Source organism: Panthera leo, chromosome F3, assembly GCF_018350215.1.
Source record: "Panthera leo isolate Ple1 chromosome F3, P.leo_Ple1_pat1.1, whole genome shotgun sequence".
Lineage (NCBI taxonomy): Eukaryota > Metazoa > Chordata > Mammalia > Carnivora > Felidae > Panthera > Panthera leo.
In genome coordinates this window covers 57,703,967-57,731,358 of record NC_056696.1, presented here as the reverse complement: position 1 = coordinate 57,731,358, position 27,392 = coordinate 57,703,967, and the positions used below count along the sequence as shown (strand labels likewise).

Here is a 27,392-nt window from a genome sequence, read left to right as displayed (position 1 = left end):
TCATGACTGATACTGAGAGAACAATGGCTTTTAAAGTGATGACTAGAGCTTTACTTAAGGTGAGCCTCTGGCCCAGGACAAGAGAGCCCTGAATGGTATGTCCAATTCTTTCATGTTGCGTCCTCATTATCAGTTGTCTTTAGATTTCAGACATTTTAGGATGAATGTTTGTAGGAATCCATCCTGAATAAAAGGGCCATACCTATCTTTGATATAAAGCATTTCACATATTATGCTCCAAAAAGTAATGACTCTGTGGGATAGCAACAACAGAGTTTTATAACACAAACTCACTTCATGATCAATTTGGAGAATACTATGTCAAAAACAGGTGAAACATTTTTTTTTTTCTCTCTCTCTCTCCTCCAGAACTTTTAACTTCTTCAAATTGTTTATATGTTAACATACGTGTAACATCTCTTAGAGGAGGCCTCTGTATAGGTATTCAGTGGGATCCCAAACTTTTAACTGGAGAATGGGTATCCGTGCAGAAGTACTGAGCTAGTTTTAACTGAACTATTTTAAATTCACTAAGGTAAAGTTTGGGACACAGCAAGTTGCCTGATGAAATTTTACTTCCATAAATTTTATGAACAATTTATAATTCATTAATTGTCATTTCCATCATCATTTATAAAGTATGTTAATTTTAATCACTTCATTCCTAAAAATTAGAAGTAAATACCCTAGATGAACTTAAATTACTTTCTCTTATATTTTCTATAAAAAGTCATATTCAATTTGAACTGGAAATATAAACATCTTACCATATTCTTCTCCCACATTTGTAAGGCTTCTTGCCTACTTAACTAAATAAAATTGACCACAGTTTGTAAATCTACAAAAACATGAGTTCTAATACCAAGACATCTTTAATGACAAAAGAAAAGAGAATAATGTCTTTAAGCACAATGCATATATACTTCATACATTAAGCTAATAATACTTGATAATTATTGGATAAAGGATTAAATATTTCTTTTCTTAGTTTAGTCTATATTTCCAGAACTATCAATGAATTGTCTTACCTATAAGACATTTCACTATTTATCACCATCTAAAAACAACCATATGCAACTATCTTAAATTTGAATTCAGGAAGAACAAACTTCTTTTTCAGTTTCCCATTCTTTAAAAAGTATAAGATAGCAGGACTTTTCCTCTTTAAAATACCATGTACTCTGAAGTCCAGTTTGTGGTACTGTGCGCTGTACAACACTAAAACAAAGTTTTAACAACAAAGTTAAAAACTACTTTCCATACCTGCCTAAATTTTGCACGGGCCTCTTTTTCTTTCATTCTTCCATGGGCAACTAAGTAATCAAATACTTCACCTGAATCAGAAAGGTAAAGCAATAAAATATACACAAATCTCCAATTAACAGTACAAGCAATGTCAAGTTCTTGCCTTGTTTTTAGAGCAGCTTTTGACCCACAATTTTCTGACAGTTTTACGTAAATCACAAACTACTACATGAATAGAAAAAAGAGGGAAAAATTACACACAGAATTGAGTGTCTGTAAGCAGCTTATGATTTAGCAAAACTCTTTTAAAAAATAAGTCATGAAAACATAACTGAGAAAACTTGCTTTCTGATTTCAAGTATTACATAAAAATACAGTCAACTCTTTATTGTGCATTCAAATAAAGGGAAGCCACAGCATGAGCAATCAAAAATTATACCTGGCATTGTATTTGGGGGGTACGTGTCAAACAAAGTAACAAAAGTCATGTTACGTTGGATCTCTCTCTTTTAAATTCTACTTGTCATGGAGTCTTGGTCAAATTCCTTCTGACTGCTTCCATTCCCACTGATTTCGTGCTTTTCCTTCCTATACTCTGATTATGCTAGTCTCACTATACTCATTTCATCTATTTTGGTTCTTAACTACTTATGCAGAATTAAATCATCCGGTGTGTGTCTCCTATTACTCTGAACCAACTTCAACGATCATATCTGCCCTATCCCCAGGACAGAACACAAAGTGGGTAGACAATACATACTTGTTGAAATAATTCAAATGAGAAACTGTGGAAATTTCCTATTAGACCCATTACTTTACATGTATATAAGTTTTTTTTCATTTTTCTCTAGTTAATACTTGTAAAAAAAAAAACCCTAAATTACTATTTAGTTACAATATTAAAAATAAAATATCTCAGTATAAGGGAGAAATTTACTTTTAATGTCCTTATAATTTACACCAGATAGATATACATGTCTATTTAAAACTCCTAAGATGGCTTAAGGCATTCTTGTAAATACAGCAGAGTGGTTAAAAACTCAGGCTTTAGAATCAGACCAATTTTGTTATGAATCCCTGTTTAGCCCTAAGTAGCTACTGGGAGACATGAGGAAGATTTCTCAACTTTATTAAGATCCTGCTTCTATTTACTGCCTATCTCACATGGCTGTTATAAGGATTAAATGAAATAATGCATGTGCTTAGCACAGTGACTGGCATACAGTAAGCACTCAATAAATTATACATTTGTATCTCAGTATACAGTAAATTGTATGTGTGTGTGTGTGTGTGTGTGTGTGTGTGTGTGTGTGTGTGTGTATGCAAGATCAATCCTAGGATATCAATAAAACATTAAAAACCAAATATGTAATGATGTATGTCAGATGAAACTAATACACCTACAGTGTCAGACAACATATGATACCAGGCATACTTAAATGACTGAATGGGATGATGAAAATAGACGTGAGTAGATGCTCTAGTTGACCCATCACAGTAGTTAATTCCAGATATGTGAGTTTAGGCTGGGAAAGACATATGCGAGAATTCAAAAATATGGACTGCTCTTAAGTTCTGCCTAGGACATCCATAGCCCAGATGTTTACAAGACTTAGTCCTTCACTAACTATACATTGCTTGTTTATGATTTGCTTCCCCCAAAGAATGTAATCTTCTTGAGGGCAGGGACTTTGTGTTTGCTCACCCATGTGTTCCCAGCAGCTAGAATAACATGTGGTACATAACAAACGTCTAATAAATAATGTTTGCGTGAACGAAAGAAGAAATAAAACACACCATTCCAGAGCAGCCGAACACATACTTTTAATAGGTTCTTTGGGATTAAATGTGGTTCAGAATCATAAAGGAGTTCCCTGCCTACCTAATCACAGAAACTCTTCTGCTCCATTAGTGAACCAGAATCAAAACTGATCTAAATACCCCTGACAAAGAAGCAGCTGTCTGACTCAACTCTTTTTCTCACGACAGATTCCATCCTAAAATATCTAGAAATTTCAGAGGAAAAATATTAAGTGTTGATTATAAAAGTTACCTTGCCAGTTATAGATTAAAAAGGCAAGAAAATGATCCCAGGTTTAGCACCACAGAACCATGACGGTTTTGTTAGAGGGTCACTAACGGGCAAGACCCGGCGAAAACCTACCACTAGAAATCAGAACTGAATGAGAGAGCACCTGGTATGGGCTGAACTCCGGTACACAACTCTGCACACTGTACCCCACGGCCCTTCCTCACTGTGCTGCTGAAGGAGAGCGGTGAGGATCCCACGCGCTCTCCGTTCCTCCAGCCACTGCTCCCCTTCATCAGCGCCAATACAGAGCTGACTGCACTTCCCGTTTATCGTTAAACAGCATACATGTTAATATTAACACAGCCTGGCGGTGGTGCCCCTTCACGAAAACAGAAGTGTCCACCGATTTCACCGGTATCAAAGCTTATCCAGCCCCTTTCTCTACACTTTAGATCACCAAACGGGGGGAAAAAAAGAGTCTAAGTGAACTAAAAATAACACCCAGGGTTCCCACGCTGACAAATTGTTCTATAAAATCTAACTAAAGGATAGAAAGAGAAATAATCCATTATGTGGTGTCCATACATTCACTAATTTTATTACAGACCTACATCTCATACAAATTTGCATGGCTGTATTAATATTTTTAAAAATCCTATAATAATAAGCCTTAATGACATAGGTTTTCACGTTAAGTCAAAAAACCTACATTAAAATACTTTCAGGATGAGAAAAGGCTTTGCAAAAAACCAAACCTACTGAAACTTTCAGTTTGCATTAAAAACTGAAAAAGCTATTAAAACAGATGTAATATTTATAGTAAACATTTTTAGAAATCTAAGAAACAGTATAAAAACACATAGTTTAGGTATAATAGACTAGAATAAATCCTCTTTATTCTTACATACAAATCTACACATTAGCTAAAAGGATCAACACTAAATTCAACCCTAAGTTTTTCTACTGATTAGCAAAAAAGTTAATTAGCCACAGTGGTTTACATAATTTCAGCTGCTCTCCTCTTTTTCAATTGCTTAACACCTTCAAGCATTCTGTTTTACTGGTTCGATGATTTAGCTTCAGAAATTTTTAAATGTGTTTCTAAGAAAGTTCTGTGCCTCAAAGTCACAACAGTACCTTTGAGCCAACATCTGTCTCCTTTGAGGGCAAGTGTGGAAGATGAAGCTGCTTTTGTTATATACCAGTGTTTGAATCCTTCCCATTTTCGACACAATGTAGTCAAAGTATCCATTACATTCCACACATGCATCTGTATTTCTCTGTCAACTCAGTCCTCTAACTTATAACATGTATAAATCGATACTTGTTTAAATCGAGACATTTTATGGATTATCTTGAAAATCCATGTATATTGAGACTCTGTCATATGTGACCAACCTCTGGCCCAGAACACACTTTTACTATAAACTTTATCAGATACACTGTGAATGTGAAATTTCCTTATAGCCAAGTGCTTCTAATCACAATATTATGACATACTATAATATGTAGACAAGAGAATCAAAACATTCACAACAATATAAATTTAGGGTTTTGAAAAATGTCTTTAGGCAATTTTATGTAAGCCAAAAATCCAACTTTTAAATGTAGGATCAATAGGTCTTGAAAGCAAACACTGAATTTTCCTTAAGATATACCACTTAAAAGCATTTTAAATAAAACTGTCGATTCATTAGTAACAGCGAACACATAAGTGTTATAATAATCCTTTGGGTGTTGACAGTTCTGTATGTCTCATCAAAGATAACTTTTCCACCCCTCTCATCCTTACCCCCACTCGCATACTCCATGACTAAATAGAGGGTCTTCTCCGTTTCAATAACTTCAAACAATTTTACTGAAAAAAAAATTAGAGATATAACTGTAATTGTTAGCATATATGGGATATGCTTTAAGAAAATTTAAGGTAATCCTAAGCCAGTGGAAAATCTGAGTATTTACTAAAAATTATTAATGACAATTTTAAACTGAAAAATTCTCTCAAAGGTAATTACTACTGTGGAAGAAAACCACTTACCACAAAGTGATTTGGAACCAAATCTGTTGGGTCAAAAGAGTTAAGTTTCTGGGATTAAAAACCATTACTTTTTCTAATGTGAAGAATATAATAAAAAGGAGAAGCTTAAAATCAGGATAAAATTTTAACTAAAGCTTAAAAGAGACTGTATTATAACAACACATATGTTGTACTATCATAAAACGTTGACCAATCTTTGGTACAGAAACAAAAATATTCTATAATTATGTGGTATTATAAAAGTCTTTGGTTAAAAAAAACACCAAATTATCAGACTTACATAGTTGAAATGATATACCACAAAGAATCACATTAATATCTCTAGTAAATATAATGTTTTTAAATGTGAAAGAAACAAGTGTTTAGAAAATGGGCAGGTTAAAAGAAGAATTACTTTTTCCTTCTTATCATCCACTGAGCTGATATGTTACATGTAATCAATCTATTTATTTGTACATGTAGGGGAAAACCAGAACTTACAGGAATAAATTCACTAAAATTGAAATCAACCCTATTTTCTTTAAAATTCAAATTAGTTATTTTGCCCTATGATCAAACCTAAATGCATATTATCAAATTATCTGGAATTCATTTCTTATAAATACTGCAATGGCAAGCAATCTCTATTTAGGGCAATTTAGAAAGGAGATACAAAAAGTATTCATATGCATTAACTCCAAGTCAAATATATTAATGGAGAGCTTAAGACAGCAACGCAGTAGAAAATAGCCATTTGCAGCCTTCAATTTCTATAAAATTCTACCTTTTCAAATAGTCTCAAATTAAGGAATATACTTCATCATTAATTGTATACATAAATTTCATACCTATGTTAGGATGATTTAATATCTTCATTATTCGTACTTCTCGAAACAACTGTTAAAGAAAACAGGTAGACATATTTCTGTTAAAACCATTCGCTTGAAGAAATTCATCTTCGTACAAGACACTAGAAGATCCTGGTAATGAGCTAAGAAAGAAACAAGAGATTTGTTTCTCAGATTGACCTCTAACTCTGCTGAGACTCGATTTCCAGGACAATTATAATAAGATGAACTCAGATGGTTCTGTTTGCGTGTGTACATGTGTGTGAATACACCACATACAATAAAACTTGCACTTTTATTTGACTACTCTTCATTGCTGGCAATAAAAGAAAAATACCGTGGAAATGAAACTAAATGATCTCTCACATGATTTTTATCCAAAACCAAGCTTCCTTGGAGGCTGGGGTGGTGGGGAGGGGAAGGGGGTGGTGGTTCTGATACTTTGGTCACCTCTACTGGTTGATCAGGCACTTTATGAAAGATTAAATGATATAAACCTACACTAAGTAAAATTTGAAAAGGAAACAAGACTATTTTCTGTAGCATTTTTAAGGAGACTTGTATAATAGTAAAGGACAATAAAAATTTATTTACCACATTATATAAAACCAAAACATACTGAAAATAAGTCACTTGAAACACGAATGTTAAAAATTCATGCCTTTTATTTTTCAATATAGGGCCCATTTTTCAAAAATGTGATCTGGCATTTTTTTGCTCTATGCCGTCTTTTGAGTACATGTTAAGTTCAGAATCAAGCATCTAGTTCAGGAAAACAGAAGGGCCAATAACTGATAATATTCGAAAAAAGTCTATATTATGACATATGATCTAAGGTTAATGCTTTCAGAGGGGACATTTCTCCAAGGAAGATATACAAATGGCCAGAAAGAATGTGAAAAGAAGCTCAACATCATTAATCATTAGGGAAGTGCAAATCAAAACCACAATATGAGGTAACCCTTCAGACTCAGGATGGCTACTATTAAACAAAACAAAATAACAAGTCTTGGCAAGGATGTGGTTAAAGTGTATACACCTAAAAGCAGGGACTCAAACAAGCATTTGCTGTACACCTACGTTCACAACAGCTAAAAGGAAGAAGCAGCCCGAGTTTCAACTGATGAATAAATGAACAGAATGTCGTATATACATACAATAGAATAATATTGTCTTTTTTTTAAATTAATAAAACAATTTTTTTAATTTTGAGAGAGAGCATGCACGAGTGAGGGAGGGGCAGAGTGAGGGAGGGGCAGAAAGAGAGAAGGAGAGGGAGAATCCCAAGCAGGCTCTGTGCTATCAGCACAGAGCCTGATGCAGGGCTTGATCCCATAAACTGTGAGATCGAAACCAAGAGTCGGACGCTCACTCAACTGAGCCACCCAGGCACCCGGGATAACATTCAGTCTTAAAAAGGAAAGACATTCTGACATACACTAAGATGGACAAACCTTGAGGACATTAGGCTAAATGCAATAAACCAGTTGCAGGAGGAGAAATACCATATGATTTCCCGTGTATATTAGGTATGTAGAATAAGGTCAAACTGATAGACACAGAAGCCAGCCAAGGCCTGGAGTGACTGAGGCAAAGAGTTTCACCGTCTAATGGGTATAGAGTTCTCAGTTTGGAAGATGAAAAAAGTTCTGGAGATGGCCGGTGGTGATGTGTGCACAATAATATGAATGTATTTGACACCACTGAACTGTGTTTAAAAATGGTTGAAATGGTAAATCTTAGGTGTACTTTAACACAAGTTAAAAACAGAATATAATGTGTTGATATGCCTCAAAAAATTTCACACCAATGATAAACCTACATAAGGCTTATCTACCACTAAAATCTCATCCTAGCTCTCCTCCATATCTACAGAAACTTGGGAGTCATCCTTAACTACATGCCTCCCCGAAGTCTGCACATCAGATCTATCACCAAGACCTACTGACCCGACCTCCAAAATTCATCTCACATCTGTCAACTTCTATCTATCCATACAGGCAACACTGTCACACTGGATCCCATAGGTCTCTATACGTCCATTCTGCATTCTCTTTTCTGTCCTCCCATCCTCCAACCCATTAACCGTGCAGCACTACACTGCTGATCACCACTGCTGATTTTCCAATGCCATTAGAACAAGATCTTCAACATGGGCTACCAGGCCTTGAAAATCAGTATCTTGCCTACCTTGCCATGCTTATCTCATGACACTACATACCATCGACATGGACGTCTCCTAGATGGACTTCACTTAAGGCAACCAGCCATCTTTCTCAGTTGAACTTGCTAAGATCCCTCACTACTCAGGGCCTTTGCACACGCTCTTCCCCCCTCTGCCTGGAATGAATGCTCTTCATTCACTTTTTGAATTGCGAAATATTTCAACTTTGTTAAAAAGTACAGAAACAAATATAGCACTTACCTCCGTATTCACTACCAAGATTAAACAACTTATGTTAATGTTCTGCAATATTTTCATGAGATTTTATTTTTAAGAAAAATTATGAATTTTAATTATTTAATAAAATATGAAGACATTAATCATTCTAGTCATAGCTAGAGTATCCCTCTCTCTCTTTTTCTTCCTCCCCATCCTAGGTAAAACCACTACCCTAATGCTGGTATATAACAAGCTATAAGCTTTTATTAATTTTCGATAGTGCATATATAAATAGCAATATTAACTTTTTTGTTTTAAACTTTATATAAGTGGAGTCATATTGAATATATCTCTCTAAACTTATTTTTTCTTCAACATTATGTTTCTTTGTTCTACCCCTGGTATGTATTGATCTGGTCCATTTACTTTAATTGCCATGTTCCATTACAGTACATGAGGCAACTACAGTTTATACACTGTTCTATTGAGGATGCTTAACTTACTGATGTATTTTCCCTACTGCAGTCAGTGCCATAACGAAAATTCTTGACACGTTCACGGGAAGTCCATCGTTTACATTAGGGTTCACTCTCGGTGTTGTACGTTCCAGGGGGCTCAACAAAGGTATAATGACACGTATCCAACACTACAGCATCACACGGACTAGTTTCACTGCCCTAGATATCCCCCACGCTCCACCTACTCACCCTTCCCTCCCATAAATCCCCGACAACCACTAATCTTTTTTTACTTTTTCCATAGTTTTACCTCTTGAGACGATCATACGGCTGGAATCATGGAATATGTGACCTTTTCAGGTTGACTTCTTTCACTGAGTTAATATACATTCAATGTTCCTCCGTGTCCTTCCATGACTTGACAGAGCATTTATTTTTAGCACCGAATGATATTTCATTGTATGGATGTTCCAGTTTATTTATCCGTTAACCGACATCTTGATTGCGTCCAAGTTTTGACAATTACGAATAAAGCTGCTGTAAACCGTGTGCAGGTTTTTGTGTGGATGTAAGTTTGTAACTCATTTGGGTAAATGGCAAGCAGGAGGACTGGTGGATTTTACGGTAGGTATGTTTAGTTCTGTAAGAAACCACCAGACTGTCTTCCAAAGTGGCCATGCCATTTTATATTCCCACCAGCAATGAGAGTTCTCGTTACTCTACATCCTCAGCAGTATTTGGCGTTGTTAGTGTTTTGTATTTTCACATTCTAATAGGTGTGTGGTGGCATCTCACTGTTGTTCAAATTTCCAATTCCTAATAACAGACGGCGTTGATCATCTTTCCATATGCTTATTTGCCATCTATATGTTTTCTTTGATGAGATGTCTGTTCAGATCATTCGACCACTTTTTAATTGGTTGTTTTCCTGAGTCTTTTCAAGCCAATTTTCGAGCCTGCATTTCCAACAATACCAGATGCCTGTGGATAGTAGTGAACATGGATTGTTCATCAAACACCTTTTTGTTTCTACTTTGCACCATCAGAGAATGGGTCATTCTCATGAGCAGTCCTGGAGGCCCTGGGCAGAGGGGACCAGAAGTCACATACCCTCACTTCCTCCTTGAGGCTCTCAGGGAGATTGGTGGTCTGAGTGGTTGGTCTGAGTGGGGTGCTCAGGTCAGCAGAGGGAACCATGTCCAGGGGGTACCAGACATAGGACTGAGGAGATGCCACCCCTGCCCAGACTTGTGAGGACTGATGGCAGGGGTAGAGTCCGGAGGGATCTCCTGTGTTCTGGGTGAGGAGTCCCCTCAGAACACACACAGGGTTCTTTTTTTTTTGGAGGGGGGGTGGGGAGACAGAGAGAGACAGAGCACAAGTGGGGGAGGGGCAGAGAGAGAAGGAGACACAGAATCCAAAGCAGGCTCCAGGCTGTCAGCACAGAGCCCAATGCGGGGCTCGAACCCATGAACCGTGAGATCATGACCTGAGCTGAAGTCGGACGCTTAACCGACTGAGCCACCCAGGTGCCCCCACAGCGTTCTTACCTTAGCTGCTGACACCATCTAGGCCTCCCCTGTCTACTTACCTAATGCCCCCTCCTCTGAACAAGACCCTTACCTCCCTGAGAGCCCCAAAGAAGTAAAAGAGGAAGTACCTCCCAAAGAGGAAGTAAGGGGCCCATCACCACGTCACCTTTGCCCAGGGACTCACTGGGCTGACGGCACATACAGGACTCTGTGGGTTAGATTTTCAGAAAACGTGTACTTCTGGTTTCAAACTTTTTTTTTCTCTTGCTACAGCACATTAGCAGATAAAATTCACACACTAGTAGATAAAATTTACATGTGAGCATATTATAAAGAATAAACACAAATAGTCCCTGTTTTGGTTTTGCTATACTATACAGGTTTTAAAGTAGCTGGACTGGCTATCAATATGAGCAGCAATACTGTAAGTTTCATTTGCATTCTTCAGTATTATCACTATCGTGTCTTTGCAACAGGAAAGTGCCCAATACCAATCTTGTTCTCTACGCTTACATATAAATAAACTGCCCGTTTTCTTTACTTAGTCTTGCTTTCTTATTAAGACTTCACCTGTTAACTTGTTGTATCGGACTATAAAAGAACAACTCACCAGCACTGCAGTACAGAAGCCTGTAACTGGCCCCCACATCCCCTCTGCAAATCTAACGTGCACCATCCGAGCACCCTCAACATTCAGTCCACGGTGCGCCCCGCGTCCTTGCACTCCTTAAGTTGAACAGAATGCTTGCCAGAGGTGATCTAGGTCCCAAACATATTTGTCGGGTATACGTGTTACTGTAAATAGATAATTTAACTAGTATATCTGTTTTCTTCTTTTTTTCTTAATTTCTATTTATTTTTTAAATGTATATCCGAGTTGGTTAGCATATAGAGCAAAGATGATTTCAGGAGTAGATTCCTTAATGCCCCTTACCCATTTAGCCCACCCCGCTCCCACAACCCCCCCAGGAACCCTCTGTTTGTTCTGCATATTTAAGTCTCTTATATTTTTGTCCCCCTCTCTGTTTTTATATTATTTTTGCTTCCCTTCCCTTATGTTCATCTGTTCTGTGTCTTAAAGTACTCATATGAGTGAAGTCATATGATATTTGTCTTCTCTAATTTCGCTTAGCGTAACACCCTCTAGTTCTATCCACGTAGTTGCAAATGGCAAGATTTCATTCTTTTTGATTGCCAAGTAATACTCCATTGTATATCTATTTCACATCTTCTTTTTTTTTTCAATTTTTTTTAACGTTTATTGATTTTTGAGACAGAGCATGAACAGGGATGGGTCAGAGACAGAGAGGGAGACACAGAATATGAAACAGGTTCCAGGCTCTGAGCTGTCAGCACAGAGCCTGATGCGGGGCTCGAACCCACGAACTGCGAGATCATGACCTGAGCTGAAGTCAGACGCTTAACCGACTGAGCCACCCAGGCGCCCCTATCACATCTTCTTTATCCATTCATCTGCTGATGGACATTTGGGCTCCTTCCATACTTTGGCTATTGTTGGTAGTGCTGCTATAAACATTGGAGTGCATATGCCCCTGTGAAACAGCATACCTGTATCCCTTGGATAAATACCCCATAGCGCAATTGCTGGGTTGTAGGGTAGTTCTATTTTTAGTTTTTTTGAGGAACCTCCATACCGTTTTTCAGAGTGGCTGCACCAGTTTGCATTCCCACCAGCAGTGCAAAAAAGATCCTCTCTCTCAGCATCCTCGCCAACATCTGTTATTGCCTGAGTTGTTAATGTTAGCGATTCTGACAGGCGTGAGGTGGTATCTCACCATGGTTTTGACTTGTATTTCCCTGATGATGAGTGATGTTGAGCATTTTTTCATGTGTCGGTTAGCCAGCTGGATGTCTTCTTTGGAGAAGTGTCTATTCATGTCTTTTGCCCATTTCTTTGCTGGATTATTTGTTTTTTGGGTGTTGAGTTTGATAAGTTATTTATAGATTTTGGATACTAACCCTTTATCTGATAGGTCATTTGCAACTATCTTCTCCCATTCCATCAGTTGCCTTTTAGTTTTCCTGATTGTTTCCTTTGCTGTGCAGCTCTTTATTTTGATGAGGTCCAAATAGTTCATTTTTGCTTTTGTTTCCCTTGCCTCTGGAGACGTGTTGAGTAAGAAGTTGCTGTGGCCAAGGTCAAAGAGGTTTTTGCCTGCTTTCTCCTCCAGGATTTTGATGGCTTCCTGTCTTACATTGAGGTCTTTCATCCATTTGGGGTTTATTTTTGTGTATGGTGTAAGAAAGTGGTCCAGGTTCATTTTTCTGCATATCGCTGTCCAGTTTTCCCAGCACCACTTGCTGAAGAGACTGTCTTTATTCCATTGGATATTCTTTTCCTGCTTTATCAAAGATTAGTTGGCCATATGCTTGTGGGTCCATTTCTGGGTTCTCTATTCTGTTCCATCGATCTGAGTGTCTGTTCTTATGCCAGCACCATACTATGTTGATGATTACAGCTTTGTAAGACAGCTTGAAGTCCGTATATTCGCTTTCTATCGCTGAATAAGAAATTACCACACTCTAGCAACTTGTAACGACACACATTTATCATCTCACAGTTTCTGTGCATCAGTAGGGCTTCATTGGGTCCTCTGGCTCCCATTGAGGTGCTGCAGTCTCATCTAGGGGTCTGACTGGGGAGGAATCCATTTCCAAGCTAACCCACGCTGCAGCTTTAGGACTGAGGATGCTGGTTTCTTACTTGCTCTCGAGCAGAGGCCACCCTTACCTCTTAGAGACTGCTTACATGTCCTTGCCAAGTTAGGCTTCTCCAACAAGGCTGTTTACTATATTCAAGCCAGCATGGATAATCTTTAGGGCATGTTGGCTAGAAAGGCAGTTTTATATAACATAATGTAATCATGGGAGTGAAATCCCATCACCTTTTCCATATTCTGTTGGTTAGAAACAAGTCAATGGTCCCGCCCACATTCAAGGGGAAGGGATTATACAAAGGTGTGAACACCAGAAGTGGGGATCACAGGCAGTTGCCTTAAAGTTTGTCCAATACAATTAAATGTTACATAAACCAATGAATTCAAGTTTGTTGTTTAACAAAAACCAAAACAAAACAACACACACAAAAAAACACAAAAAAATCTGTAAATTCTAGATAAAAGCTGCTAGAGAAATTGCTGCCCACTTAAGTGTGGGCAGAATAAATATCAAAGATTAAAATAAAATCTTGGGGCTGCTCTCAGATCATTCCTGGGTATCTTTAAATTCTCCCTCATTAATTAAAAAAATAGAATAAACCTGGAAATAGCAGCAAGTGTGAGTTTAGGGGTGAGATTTGTGCAAGATAAACAAAGCTAAATGCCAATCAACAGGCCCAAACTAAGAAGGGGGGGTGGGGTGGGGGAGAAACCTTGGCCTTAAATGGCCTTAAATTGTTCAATGGTATACACTGATGTGTTCAATTTAAATGTTAAATATCTATGTAAGTATTCATAATTCCTCCCTTTACCATACTTTTTCAATTAACCGCTCCTCACGGCAGGCAAAAGAGGGTTTCCACCTTATTTTCTCCAGAAAGTGGCCCAGGGAGTGGAGCGTGTCATTCCATACGAGCTCTAATTCCAGCTCCTCTTCCTTCTCTTCTGCCTCAAGGAAGCACATAGGATTCCAAGTGTGTAGACAATGTTGTCACAGGGATAATCTTGAGGTTATTTCTCATTGATTTTTATGAAATTACTGGCAAATCTGGTGGTTTACTCTTGGAAGCAAACTGGTTGAGACGTACCCCAGAACTAACGAAAACATGCTGATGCCTCCCGGCAGCTCCACGTCTGACAATATGCTCCGTGTCTGCCATTCTAAAGGAATGGCTTAGCTGTACATGCTTCAAGCACTTCTCCACAGATACTGGGGTTTGCCTGTTGGTTTGTTCGTTCCCTAAGCTGGGTTTTGGACTGGCACTGAATTCACGAATGCGGTCCCTGACAAGAACCTAGAATTTAGCCCTTGTGTTCTACCAAGAAGTGAGATGAGCTGGGGAGAGGATTACAACGATCTCGTGAACATTAGGGCATACCTGAACAGAAGTACCGCGCCACTGCCATCTGGGGATGAAGCAGGAGAAACAGTTACAGGAAGGGCCAAAGTTCTCATAAGGTAATTTCTTATTCCGGTTAAAAAATTAAGACCATGTCATTGGATTCCTGTATCTCAAAGATGTCTTCAATGTACTGTTCTATCCTTAGTTTCCTCTCCTTCAGTAATTGTTGACAAGAAGTGAGGAAAAAACCGTAATAAGCAAGAGCACGAATGTCTGTGTGGGTCGGGTGTGTGAAGGCTAAAAATGACAGGCAACGGTGGAAAGACCAAGAGTGGCTGCTGTTGGAAGAGCGATCGGTGTGTGTTAAGGGGCATCCCGACTCAGGATAATCAAACGCCAGTGGCCTGACCTACCGATCACCCTTCCTCCCAAAGAAACACTTCAGTTGTCAGCTAGATATGGGTCATTAACACTCCAAATCCAGAGAGCTGGGACCAACTGCACGGTAGCACATGGCTTGAGTAAAGGTCTAAGATGTCTCTTCCTCTTCGCGACTCCCCTCGTGCCCTTCCCTAAACTGCAATATTCCAGCTGGCTGCACACAGGAAAGAGACGGGACTAATTAACCACCTCAGCTGCCCGAGTCAAAGGGAGCAGGGAGAGACAGCGAGCCACATGTCTGTGATCTTTTAGCTCAGAGAAGACCTTTATCAGCGAGGGTGCCAATCTTACCAGTGCCTGCTATTCCAGGCTATTCTAAGAAAGGTGGACAGGGCTGAGGGGAGAAGGAGAGCTGAAAATTCAGACCATGATAAGTTTACCTTGAGATAGACAATTATCGTTAAAAAAAAGTCAATTATCACATGTATCATACGCCCAGGTACAAGTCAGGAACACAAAGGTTTGCAAATATATTAAACAGTCCCACAGCACTAGTTGAGTTTCTGATTCTAATTTGTAGTTCATTTCCCTTGCTCGCTTTCAAACTGTGACATCACGATGTTCCTAGCATTCTCAAACTTAGCAGGAAAGCTCCGAATTCGCTAATACCCTCCAAACTTACTATTTCAACTTTGCTGTGGGCTGGAAATTGAGGCTAGGGTTTGTTCAAATTCTGTGCGCCGAATTAGAGAAATGAGTGCTGAGTGAAGGCTTGCGATGGGTTTTCTCTAACTAAGAGGCAGGGAGGGACCTCAGTGTTTGGACTTTGTGACAGCTATTCTCGCTGTTCAGAGGCCTTTGTTTCCTTCTTGGTTCCTGGCGTTGTTCCAGGTAACTGAAGTTAGTAAACAAGAGAGATATTTACTTTTCAATTCAGTCCTTTTTGTTAGGGCTTAAGGTCAGGATCAAACTCCATCAGTGTTAATCAGTATTTGCCTCAATTATGAGCATTTTCTTTTTCTCCTCTCAACTGTTCTCTTCCTTCCTGCCTCTTTTTTTTTTTTTTTTTGGTGGTGGGAAAAATCGGTTATATTTAGAAGTAGCCACGTGGATATGGCTTAGACAATCCTCGTTCTATTTACACCCGAAGTATCATAGTCAGGGGTCAGTCAAATGCACATCATCTTCCTTCCACCAGACCCGCTCACCGTGTGCCCTTGTCACAGGATTCCTGCACTGCTCCTTTGGTCTCGAGGCACATGGAGAACAACCCCGTGGTCCCAGGGAACTTGACAAAGGCACAGTGGTCAAGCTTGTTCCCACTGGGTGAGATCTTCCAGGCTGTCATCAGTCTTGGGGGACTGGGCTCATAGGAGGACGGCGACATTCAGATGTTCTTGCACCTGTCGACACAGCCTTCTTGGCCTTTCCAGCATTTTGGCCTGATTGCGGTTTGGCGAGGGGCAGGAAGCCCTTCTTTGCCTTCACTGTAATCTTTGTAAAAATCCTATCTCTATCTTTGATAGCAGTTTAGTGGTCTATTTTTTTAAAACTTTTTTTTAAGTTTCTTTATTTTTGAGGGACAGAGCATGAGCAGGAGAGGGACAGAGACACACACACACACACACACACACACACACACACACACACACACAGAATCTGAAGCAGGCTCCAGGCTCCGAGCTGTCAGCACAGAGCCCCATGCGGAGCTCGAATCTACTAACCATGAGATCAAGACCTGAGCCAAAGTTGGACGCTTAACTGACTGAGCCACCCAGGCGTCCCAACAGTTTACTGGTCTATTAAAGTGAGGTGTGGTGCCAAGTGCAAGTGATATTCAGGTCCAAGAGACTGCCGGGTTCTCGTTTAGTCTCACTCAGAGGCTCCCGCCATTGAGGGGTTTTGTAGATGAAATGCCTGTATTAACAGAACCCTATAGATTAAGCTTTCAGCTTTTAAATTTCCAGGATCATCTTTTTACTCCTTTTTAAGTCTCCAGACGTGTTATTGGTACACCACGTATTTTGTATAGTTATTGCTAGTAGCAGTTTAACAACAGGCTAATTTCTTAAGTTCTTCTCATGAAATGGCAGTTCAAAAAAGATCTGAATACAATCAAATGAATATATGTTAGATGACATCTCACTAAAAAAAATAGGACAATTGTTCAGTATTGCTTTCCAACCTTGACAACTTGTAAGTCAATTGTTTGTTGCAAAGTTAAGAGAAGAAAATGCTCTTTAAATGACAGGCTGGGCCACTTTCCAAGTTTCATCTAGATAGATTACCAGATTGTAAGATTCTTATTTCTTATAAACTGGTTCTAATTTTATATTGCTTGAGTCCTTCCCAAGGTCTTATACGTCTCTGAGCTCAAGTTGATGTTAAGTAAATGTACTGAGATAACAGATCAAATAATTTCAGAGGAAAGATATTAAACATAAAACGGATCAAATTTGAAAACAGTTTAAATTACAAATGATGGAAATTAAAATGAGATACCATAATGCATTCATAACGTTGGAAAAAAATGAAGAAATCTGATAATATAAAGTGCTGACAAAAATGAAGACCAACAGTAAGTATCATACAGTGTTAGCAGAAGTATAAATTGGCACAATCACTCTGAAGAGCAATTTGACATTAGCTGGTAAAGCCGAGGATATGCATGACCTTCAACCTAGCAATTCTGCTTGGACAGATACATCCTTTTACACACCTTCACAAATAGACGTACACAATAATGATCGTTGCCTCACTGCTTCTGCAGCAAAAACAAAAAGCTAACTAACTTAAAAAGAAAAAGTGAAACACAAAAACACCAGGAACAATCTACACGTCAACTAACAAAAAATACACCAACTGTAGTATATCTATTAACAAGACAATGGGCAAACTGTAGCATATTCATGCATGCCAATAGCAGTAGTGAAAATAAATGAACTAGACTATATACACTAACATGACTAAAACTGTGAGGTAATGGTATGTGGAAGAAGCAAGCTGTACAAAAACAAGAAGTTTAAAAAATAATATGTAGTCTTTTACGTATGGAAACACACAGGTGAAAAACCATTTTAAATTTGAATGGGAATAAGAAAGATCAAGTTCAGAACAGTAGTTATTTCCAGGTAGGAAAGAAAACATAGGAATAGAACCCAGAAATAAAACATAAGGCTTTAGTTGTAGCTGTACTATCTTATTTCTTAAAAAATACTAGAAATGAAATAGTTTAGTCTAACAAATGTCATAAAAAAGTAACTATTTTTAAAATGGGAAGGACATTTTGAAGTTTCTATCCAAGAATCAAAAATAGACCAGTTTACTATTTCAACAAACTGCCCAAATTAGAAAAAAATAAGAGTATGACTCTTCAAATAACAAAATGACACTATGACTTTTAAAACAACCAGATGGTTTAAGGGAGCCTGGGTGGTTCAGTCGGTTAAGTGTTTGATTTCATCTCGGGTCATGATCTCACAGTTTGTGGGATCAAGCCCCGCGCTGGGCTCTGTGCTGACAGCATGAAACATGCTTGGGGATTCTCTCTCTCACTCTCTCTCTGCCCCTTCCCTGCTCGTTCTCTCTCCCTAAAATAAATACACTTTAAATAAATAAATAAATAAGTAAATGAATGAATGAATGATTGAATGAATGAATGAATGAATAAAACAATCAGATGGTTTAGTCTACAACTCATGGGTGATTTAGATTCCTAGCCTCCTCCAGTTCCAAGAGAAAACCCTTCCACGTCTACTCTTCAGTAAATCTTATGTAGTTTCCTGAGAATGTAGAAAGAGACAGAAAGAAGCTTTACAGCCAATAAAGCCCCAGCAATCAAAATAGAGGTGTTAAGAGTCAGAGGTAGAATACAAACATCAAACCCAAAAAACAAACAGAACTACTACCCAAACTAAAACAAATAAGAACTACAGCAATTTTTATGAATAATCCTTGGTTATAGGTACTTAATTTTAAAGAAGGTGGAGAGATTTAACATTGTTGAGGCGGCAGCAAAGGTCGTCCTGAAGAAACAACTCCAAGGCTGAAATGTGAGGAATGAATGAATAAAGGTTTCATTAATGAAGGGGAGAAGCCTTACGTGGAGGGTGAGGTGAACAGGTGCAGAGGCTGGTGGCCGGAAGGAAGACTAACTAGGAGCAGATGTAAGAAAGTGCTGAAGCCAGAGGCGTAGGAGGCGGGGTAGGGAGATGCCGCGGGGAGCTGGTGGGTCATGAGGTGGAAGAGGAAGGTAGGGCCTGGTAAACACTGTTAATGAATTTGATTTCCAGACCTCCAAGAACGGAATGCCATCAAAAAGTTTAAATAAAGGATGGCACAGTCAGAGAGGTATTCTGTATCCCTGATGACTTTTTAAACTGTGTGTGTGTGTGTGTGTGTGCGTGCGTGCGTGTGTGTGTGTGTGTGTGTGTGTGTGTGTGTAGGGATGCAAGCGGATGCAGGAAGAACAGCGGGAAGGCTACTGGGGTAGTCCTTGGGAGAGACAATGGCAGCTTTGTCTAGAGTGGTAGCGACAGAAAAAGATAAAAGCAGACCTTCTCAAAAGATGTAAGACATAAAATTAGCACAACTCATGGACGGATTAGATGGTGAAAACAGGTACAGTGAGGAGTGGAGGACAGTTCTGGGGCTTTTGGCTTGCACAACTCAGGGGCAGTTGTCATTCACTGAGAGAGGATGCTCGGAAGAAAACCAGGTGGCGAGGTACTGAGGAGGTGGGGCAGAGATCATGAGTTCAGTTTTGGACATAATAGGTTTGGGCTGTCTTTGAAAGGTCACGAGCAAAGTTAGGGGAGGTCTGAGTTGAAGGCATATATTTGTGACCCTGCCTGTAGTTGAGACAGCCCAGGAAGGGAATACAGAAAGAAAAGAGGACCGAACTTGGTGGGGTTGAAACACTGAGGCCAACAAAAAAGACAATGACTCTACATAAAGGACACACAAAAGGAGCAGCCAAAGAAAAAAAAAAAGGAGAAGAAGACAATATATGGAGAAATACAATTTTCTTTCAAGAAATTCTTGCTAAGTTAAGAATTAATAATGAACACATGTGACTGACACTTAGTTTGAATCATAAGACGGTCTCCATTTCTAGGGTTTTTTTTCTATTGAATTAAAAAAATCCTAAGTCACGATCACAGATTGATTGTACAAAGGAACCAGCATCAGATGATGTGTCAGAGACATTCAGACTGATTAGCTTACAAAGATATTTCTCCCTGAAGATTATGTACAGCTCTCAGACGGACTCCAGTCTAGGCTGCTAATCGTATCCACTCAAAAGCTGGAAGACTGTAAGTCCCGGCGAGAAGGCTAATAGCAATGGATTCTCGATCCACTCTTTGGATACGCTTGCTCCAGAAGGTGTCCTTCATATTTGGATGTAGCATTTGTGCGTTAAATATGCCCGATAATACATTACTGAGCCCTCTGGCTAGTCGCTAAAGAGGGCCAACAAGACTTAGAAAAGTCAAATATTTGGTCAGTGGCCCACTGGAAACAGTTTGGTTTTTTCAGAAAATTTGGTTACCTTATCTTCAACATTTTAGCTAGATATTAACATTATTGGTATCACCTTTTAAAGGAAACTTGTTTGAATGCCTTTTCCCTCAAAATCTATCGTATTTCAGTGTGAATATGCTTCCCACCAATTCTTCACACTCTACACGAAAGAGCCATGATTTCATGATAACCTGCTTTCAGCCCTTCCTTCAAAGCCCAACCAAGATCAGAGGTATGTTGCTCAGCACTGATTTCATGGAGGATGAAATAATGAGTTACTGGGCATTAGGTATAATCTTATTTATTCACCCGGCAGTATCATTCCGTGCAGAATTACCACACACACCCCTCCCCCACACACACTCGCCAAAAAAAGGCCCTCCCGGTGTGTCACCATTATTAATTCTAAGCCAATTTTTGCAGTCCACAACCCAGTTAATCCTGCTAACTCTTCTCTTATCACTTAGATTTTCACTGACCCACAAAAGGATTGGTTCAGACTCTTCCTTCAAATGATCCGCATGTGTGAAAAGAACAATAAAGCGAAATATGCTATAAAGCATACGTATGTGACAGTAACTGGCATTTCAACATATGTCCAACAGAGGTGTTTGTTAAGGAATATTGCCAAAGAGTTTCTGCTTTCTCCTTGATAAAACTATTCAGCAATAATTTTATGACTGCTTTTACAAGTTTGGTTTCTTGATAATTTGCTAAAAGAAACTTAATTCTGAATATTGTTTCTGTGGTTCTGTCCTCCTCTCTGCCTATAGTGACAGTGATACAAATTATTTTGCAGATGCTCTGGAAAACGTAACTAGCTTACCAGAGAGGTTGGTGGCTTTATCTGAAAACTCACCAAAGTTTAAATGGCTTAGGTCACCATTTGATAACATTTTATACAACAGATAACACACCAGACACTAGGAGTAAGCAGATTATTCATTTAATAAGTCTAATTTTCAGATATCAGTTACTGGAGATTGTTTGTAATTTCCCTGCTTGTACAAAACCAATGTCCTCACGCAGAGATACACGGTTTATGTCACTGCAATGCAACAGCCCTCTTTATTAAGGACATAATGCTGAGTTATGACAGTCTTATTTCTATTCTCATTACAGGCTTTACTACTCAGCAAATCAATTCTGAACCACTGAGCCATTTTTGTGAATTGGGAATATAATGCAACACAGTAAAACAATAGAAAATGTAAATTAATAAACAACACATAAAAGGCAGATAAACTGTACCCTGGTGGCTATGAACTAGAAAGCTAAGACAAACTTTGTCATCCATGTGTAAACTAGTGTGTCCAAGTTTAAAAACCTAGTGGAATTTCTGAGAAAATGACAATCTTACATTTCAAGTACGTGAACTATGAACAGAACTGTTTCACTATTTTGCTGTTCCTCCAACATTATTAGGCTGCTTAAAAGATCCCCAGGAATCACCAGTACAGTTCATAAACCCTACCCCCAAAGACACCGATTAAAATATGAGGTGAGACTCATGGTCCAAAGTGGAAGAGGTAAATATAGCATCAAACTCAAATAATTTTTAAACTATGACAGCTCATTAAATTGGATCCCACTAATTCAAGATACGTGATACAAATCACACGAGCATCTTATGTGAACAATGTTGATGCCAAAGATGCTTAACAATTCCAAAGACCAAACTGTTTCTGAGAACTTTGTATGTTAGAAATTTTGAACAGTTGGGGTATCGAATTTAGGTTACTTTGTCTATCACTGATGTTGGCAATGGAAAGTATTATTTCCTAAAAATATGTTACACACAGAAGAGAATATAAAGGATGGGAATCAGCTTAAATTCAGATCAAGTCCAGAACAAGATTTAACCAAACCCTTCTGGAGATGAGATTAAAATGAACCCTTATTCCAAATACATGTGTTACCATTATCTGCCTTTTAATAAGCACACCTATTACACAGAGAATATATTTTGCTATTTTTTATCTATAGGTCCTGACTGTCAATGCTAAGGAAAACAAATGGATTACTTCTCGTTCCATTATTTCTTTTTTAGATATAACTGACCGGGGGATATGACTGGCCAAATGCTGAATATTCTACAATGCATGGGAACTAACCAAGCCTTGATCTGTTGGATTGTTTTTTTGTTTTTTTCCAAAACTCTTAACCGAGAGCAAATCTATGAACATAAATGAAAATTATTTCAAAAACAATGACACGTGTAAAGCCTACATTAAGTGAATGCTCATCTTTCCTTGGATTCTATTTTCATAGATTAAAGAAAACAAAATTGCCATCATTCTTTATATGCCTGTTTGGAAAAGCAAACACTTCATCAGCAAGATGAGCAGAATAACAACAGAAATCACTTGTCACCAAGTACATTTTTTTAGTTATTCACATAAATAAAGCAACATTCGGCTTCACGTCTGCATGTTTCAACAAGTATGACTGTGGTTCTACACACTTCTCCGGGCCCCTTTGGGAAGAACAGAGTGGGGGTCATATTACTGTGCATCCAGCTAGCAAAACAGGCCTCAAGTGTCTCTAAAGGTCATTTAAAATCACTCAGTTTACCAGAGTCACTCACAGATTAATCCAGGAGAGGTGGGAAAGCCAGATGCGTGACGGGCAGGGCCACGGCGCACTTTTAAAAGATTCCCAGCAGAAAGAAGGGTGGCAAAATTTGCCCCACTGAAGCCCCACCCCGGGGAAAAAGACAACCTTTGGATAATGCATCTGCCCAGATGCATTATCTCATACAACTGCATCACGATTAGCTAAAAGACTGGTGCCAGAAGTTTCTCTCCGAAGACAGGCATAAGGTACACCATCTCACAGTCACAGAGGAAAAAGAATGCAGCAAACCTTTCTGTTCTCCCTGATCAGAAATAGCAAAGCTATGGAAAGTCACATTAACTGTTAAACTTAAAAGGAATCTCAGTAAGTAGTACAAACACAGATCTCCGAGTAGAAGTACGTATATAAAAATACCCTGACTTATCTGGCATGGAGCCAAGCGGAAAGTCTTGCTATCACAGACCTGAATTTTTATTTAGATGTTAGAATCACAGCAGGAATAGTTTAAACACACCATACTAAAAAGTTCTCATATTAAAGATTCTGTTTGAGGAACTCAGAAGTTATTTGTCACATTTACATATGTGACCGTGATCCCATTACGTTCTAATAAAAATTACAATGTATTTTACTATCTCACTACATAAAACAACATATATGGCGTAAGTGTTAAAGTATTTGCTTCATTCTTAAAGTACTAAAATGAATATGTGAAACTTTTCCCACATGAGTAATGAAGCAACCTGAAACAGCTTTTCTAGGATTACCAGGGCAATTTCCACCCTAACTACCTTTTTTCCTCTCCCTCCTTTTTTTTTTTTTTTTTTTTTTTGGCACTGTTTAAAGAAATGTTCCTACTTTTCACTCGAAGTTAGCTGAGAGACTAGTTCTTGCAGAAGAAGAAAGTAAAGCAAGTGAAGCAATAAAAGGAAACCCACCTATGGACAATGTAACTATAAATACACTTTTAACAAAGCAGAATCCTGAGTATTTCAACACATTTGTTACAAAGTTTTACTCTACTGAATTAGAAGACGTAAATTCCTCTCATATGGTACACGCATTTGAGTCGTAGATACTTCTCAAGCAAACACTTGATAAACATAATTGAAGTGTTATTAAATACAATGCTTTACATCACGTGTTTTCTTCACATATTGATGAATATAGTATCTTACCTAACAGGAAATTTAGGATAACTGACTTTACAGAAGATCACATGTTAATAAACTCACATTCTAATTACTTACTATTAAAATAATTAAATACCTTTTGTAGACTGGTAGGATTTAGCTGAGTTTTGTCTATTATTTTCACAGCAACCTAAAAGAAGAGAATCATTAAACTGTGTTTGAGAATACATATTTTGATGGATAAAAAATTACAAAGAAAAAAATCTTTTGTTTCATTCGCAACCACATGTAATATAGTTATAATTGGAGTTCACATAACTAGATGGTGAAGTTGTGATAATCTGCAGCCTTACTGTGTATCCCACTGACTTAAGTCTTTAACACATCTGATTCTGAGTCAATAAAATTACACCTTTCTTATTTTTTTCCAAGCCTCCCCTTTTAAAGTAAAAATCATCGGTAATCATTTACTTATGATTTTAATAACTTATAATTATCAGAGGGGAGGGGCTGGTAAATTCAGTAGGTTAGGTATCACGTGAATAATATAAGACAAATTGAATGCTCAAGCTCACTTATAGAAGCAAAGTAAGCAAATGGATTTGAATGTCCTCAAAGTCTCTGCCTGATGGAGCCTGGGTCTGAAAAGCTCCTGGCAGAGGACTAAAATCAACCAGAAGTGGACTAAGATCAACCAGAAGTGATACTATGGACAGAGAGAAGGAAAAACTTATTAAAAACAAATTATGACTGAGATCTTCACAATGTCCTCACTAGAGCAGGGAAACATTAAGTAATACTGCTTTTTAGTCTTTACTATGTAAAGTATTAAATAAATATTAGTAACAATAATAATTACTAAATACATAAATTTTTTCTCTACATACATACACATAATTTAAAACACATGGGATTTTAGAAACCCAATTCTCTTATTACCTGAGGAAAAACATCAATAACAGTTGTGCAATGTGGGCTCTAAATAGATAAAAATTAGTGGGTGACTTTATATACATTTATACCCAATTTACATGAGGCAATAATTAATGTGAACTTCCCTGGCCCTCTTCCTGGGGCCAGGGAACAACGGTAGTCAGAAATGTTTACAGAAACCATATAATGCAGACAGAAGTCTGAGAAAAGCTCCTCTGTAGTTACACCTGATTTACAAAAGATGCTACGTGAAGGGAGGAGTCTTTTCTAAACGTTCAAAGGCCAACTATGGCTGTGTCCACGGATGTTCCATTCACATGCATCCCAGTGTTTTACCATATTTCAACTGTCATTCATTCCCAGCATCAACTATAGGAAAGCTTTAAAGACTCTGGAGAGGTCCAAGTAAATATTAGAAAGCATCATGAAAACTTACCTCTCTACCCGTTAGAACATGTCTTGCCAATTTCACTTTGGCAAAATTTCCCTTCCCTATTGTTTTTTGTAAACGATAGTTTCCAATGTGAGGCTGTTCGTCCGCGGACGTAATGGAGTTTCTACACCGAGGGATGTTCTGTCGGCTACTTGATTTGGTGGGCTGGATATGTGGTTCAGTATATCCATCCACAGATGTATGCTAAGAAAGAGGTTAACAAGATTTCATTGTTAATGAAGTTATATTTTAAAAAGGGCAGTTAAAAAGACTACAAATAATTTTCATGAGTAATTCAACTTCAACAAAAATACATCACACTACACAATTTTAAGGCGCAAGAATTCTATTTATAATTTCTACTTGACTTCAGCTCGGTTTGCCAGAGGGAACAGAACTATTTAAAATGAAATGTTCTGCATAACTTTAGGTATATGTTTTTGATTAAAAAAATATAAAGAGATAGATAGAAGCCATATAGACCAATACTCCTCTAAGGGTACTATACCTTTAGGATGAGATGAGAACACAGTCTGGGCTGTGTCATTACGAGGGCAGAATGTCTTTAATGCCGAGACAAACGACTCCATGAGTACATTTCGGCTTCTCCAAATCGCCCTGGCTACTTGCCATGTTCACTCTTTCATTTGCTGGCATATAGTTTGGTCAGCTGACCAACCAGCTGCCTGCTTCAGGTGTCCTTCTAGTCAATTCCTGCCCAACCTTCTCTCTCAGCTCACTGTGCCCAACCAAGAGAGACAGCGATGCCTGTGTCCATGACCTAACGTCCCCTGAATTCCTCCTCAGTGCTACTCTTCAGGGAAGGACGTCAGTTTGTCCCACGGTGTCACACTAGCCTACAACCGCACTGAACAGCTGGTCCAATGCGAGCTCAGCACGTGGAGCCCCAGGTCAACCTGCCTAGTGAACTGTGTGTCATCACTTCTGATTGTTCTGCTCTTGTTCAGTTTTGTCTGCATCCTAAAATACATACATTTCTAGCAGTTGTGAAAATACAGACTCACACATAATAAACGTTAATATCTTTCTCCAACAAACTTCTTTAAAATAGGTGAAGATGAGTAGCACAAATTAACAAAAGAAAGGGGGCATCTTTTATTTACAAAGTAACTAACTCAGCCTTTGCCATCTTCCGCATACAACTAAAAGTTTGTCTAGGGGCACCTGGCTGGCTCAGTAGGAATAGCATGAGACTCTTGATCTCAGGGTCATGAGTTTGAGCCCCACCTTGGAGGTAAAGATTTCTTAAATAAACAAATATTAAATAAAAGCTTGTCTAAAAAATTTTGATCGGAAAATTTCTTAAGGGCAACATTAAAGATGACTCCATTTACCAATCTCATGCAAAGCATGACTCAAGGTCAATTTTCTATTCGTTATTACTTTAGGATTTTTTTTTAAAGGAGAAAATCAAACAAAGGGGCTCCGTAAAAATACGAGCCTTCTACTTTCAAGTTTTTTTAAACTTGGCTCAGAATTGAATGGGTTTCGCTGTGCCTCACACACACCCGCAGCCTCTAGCCTCACTGGGAACTAGTACCCCCTCGGTACATTCTCACTGCACACCGCGCTTTCAGGGAGCTCATCGTCCACCCCGCCGTACTATCATTATACGCTTACTTCTCTGTCTCTGCCACCCTACCACGGGCAATCTGAGGACAGGGATGTTTTCTTTTCATTTGTATACACTCACCACAATGCAAACTGCCAGACACAGAGGAAAGACTCAACAAATCAATAGTCCTCAAAGGGTTGTCCCTGAACCAGCACCATCAGCGTCATCCGGAAACTTGTTAGAAATGCAAATTCTCTGGCCCTGTTCCAGGCCTACCGAGTAAGAAGGTCTAGGGGCGGG

The 27,392-nt window shown here is 38.5% G+C and overlaps 1 protein-coding gene across 3 annotated transcripts in view; it reads right to left on the bottom strand.

Moving 5' to 3' along the window:
* MARK1 (microtubule affinity regulating kinase 1) overlaps positions 1-27,392 on the bottom strand; it is a 115,851-nt gene that overhangs the window by 42,357 nt on the left and 46,102 nt on the right. For 2 of the 3 annotated variants that reach the window (XM_042924934.1, XM_042924935.1), the window contains exons 2-6: positions 25,520-25,720; positions 24,287-24,340; positions 6,143-6,191; positions 5,070-5,135; positions 1,264-1,334 (exon numbers count right to left, since the gene is read on the bottom strand). In XM_042924934.1, the coding sequence (XP_042780868.1) occupies positions 1,264-1,334; positions 5,070-5,135; positions 6,143-6,191; positions 24,287-24,340; positions 25,520-25,720 (441 nt within the window). Of the gene's footprint in view, positions 1-1,263; positions 1,335-5,069; positions 5,136-6,142; positions 6,192-9,293; positions 9,519-24,286; positions 24,341-25,519; positions 25,721-27,392 lie in introns of those variants that run through there. The other variant, XM_042924936.1, reaches the window with a different exon arrangement.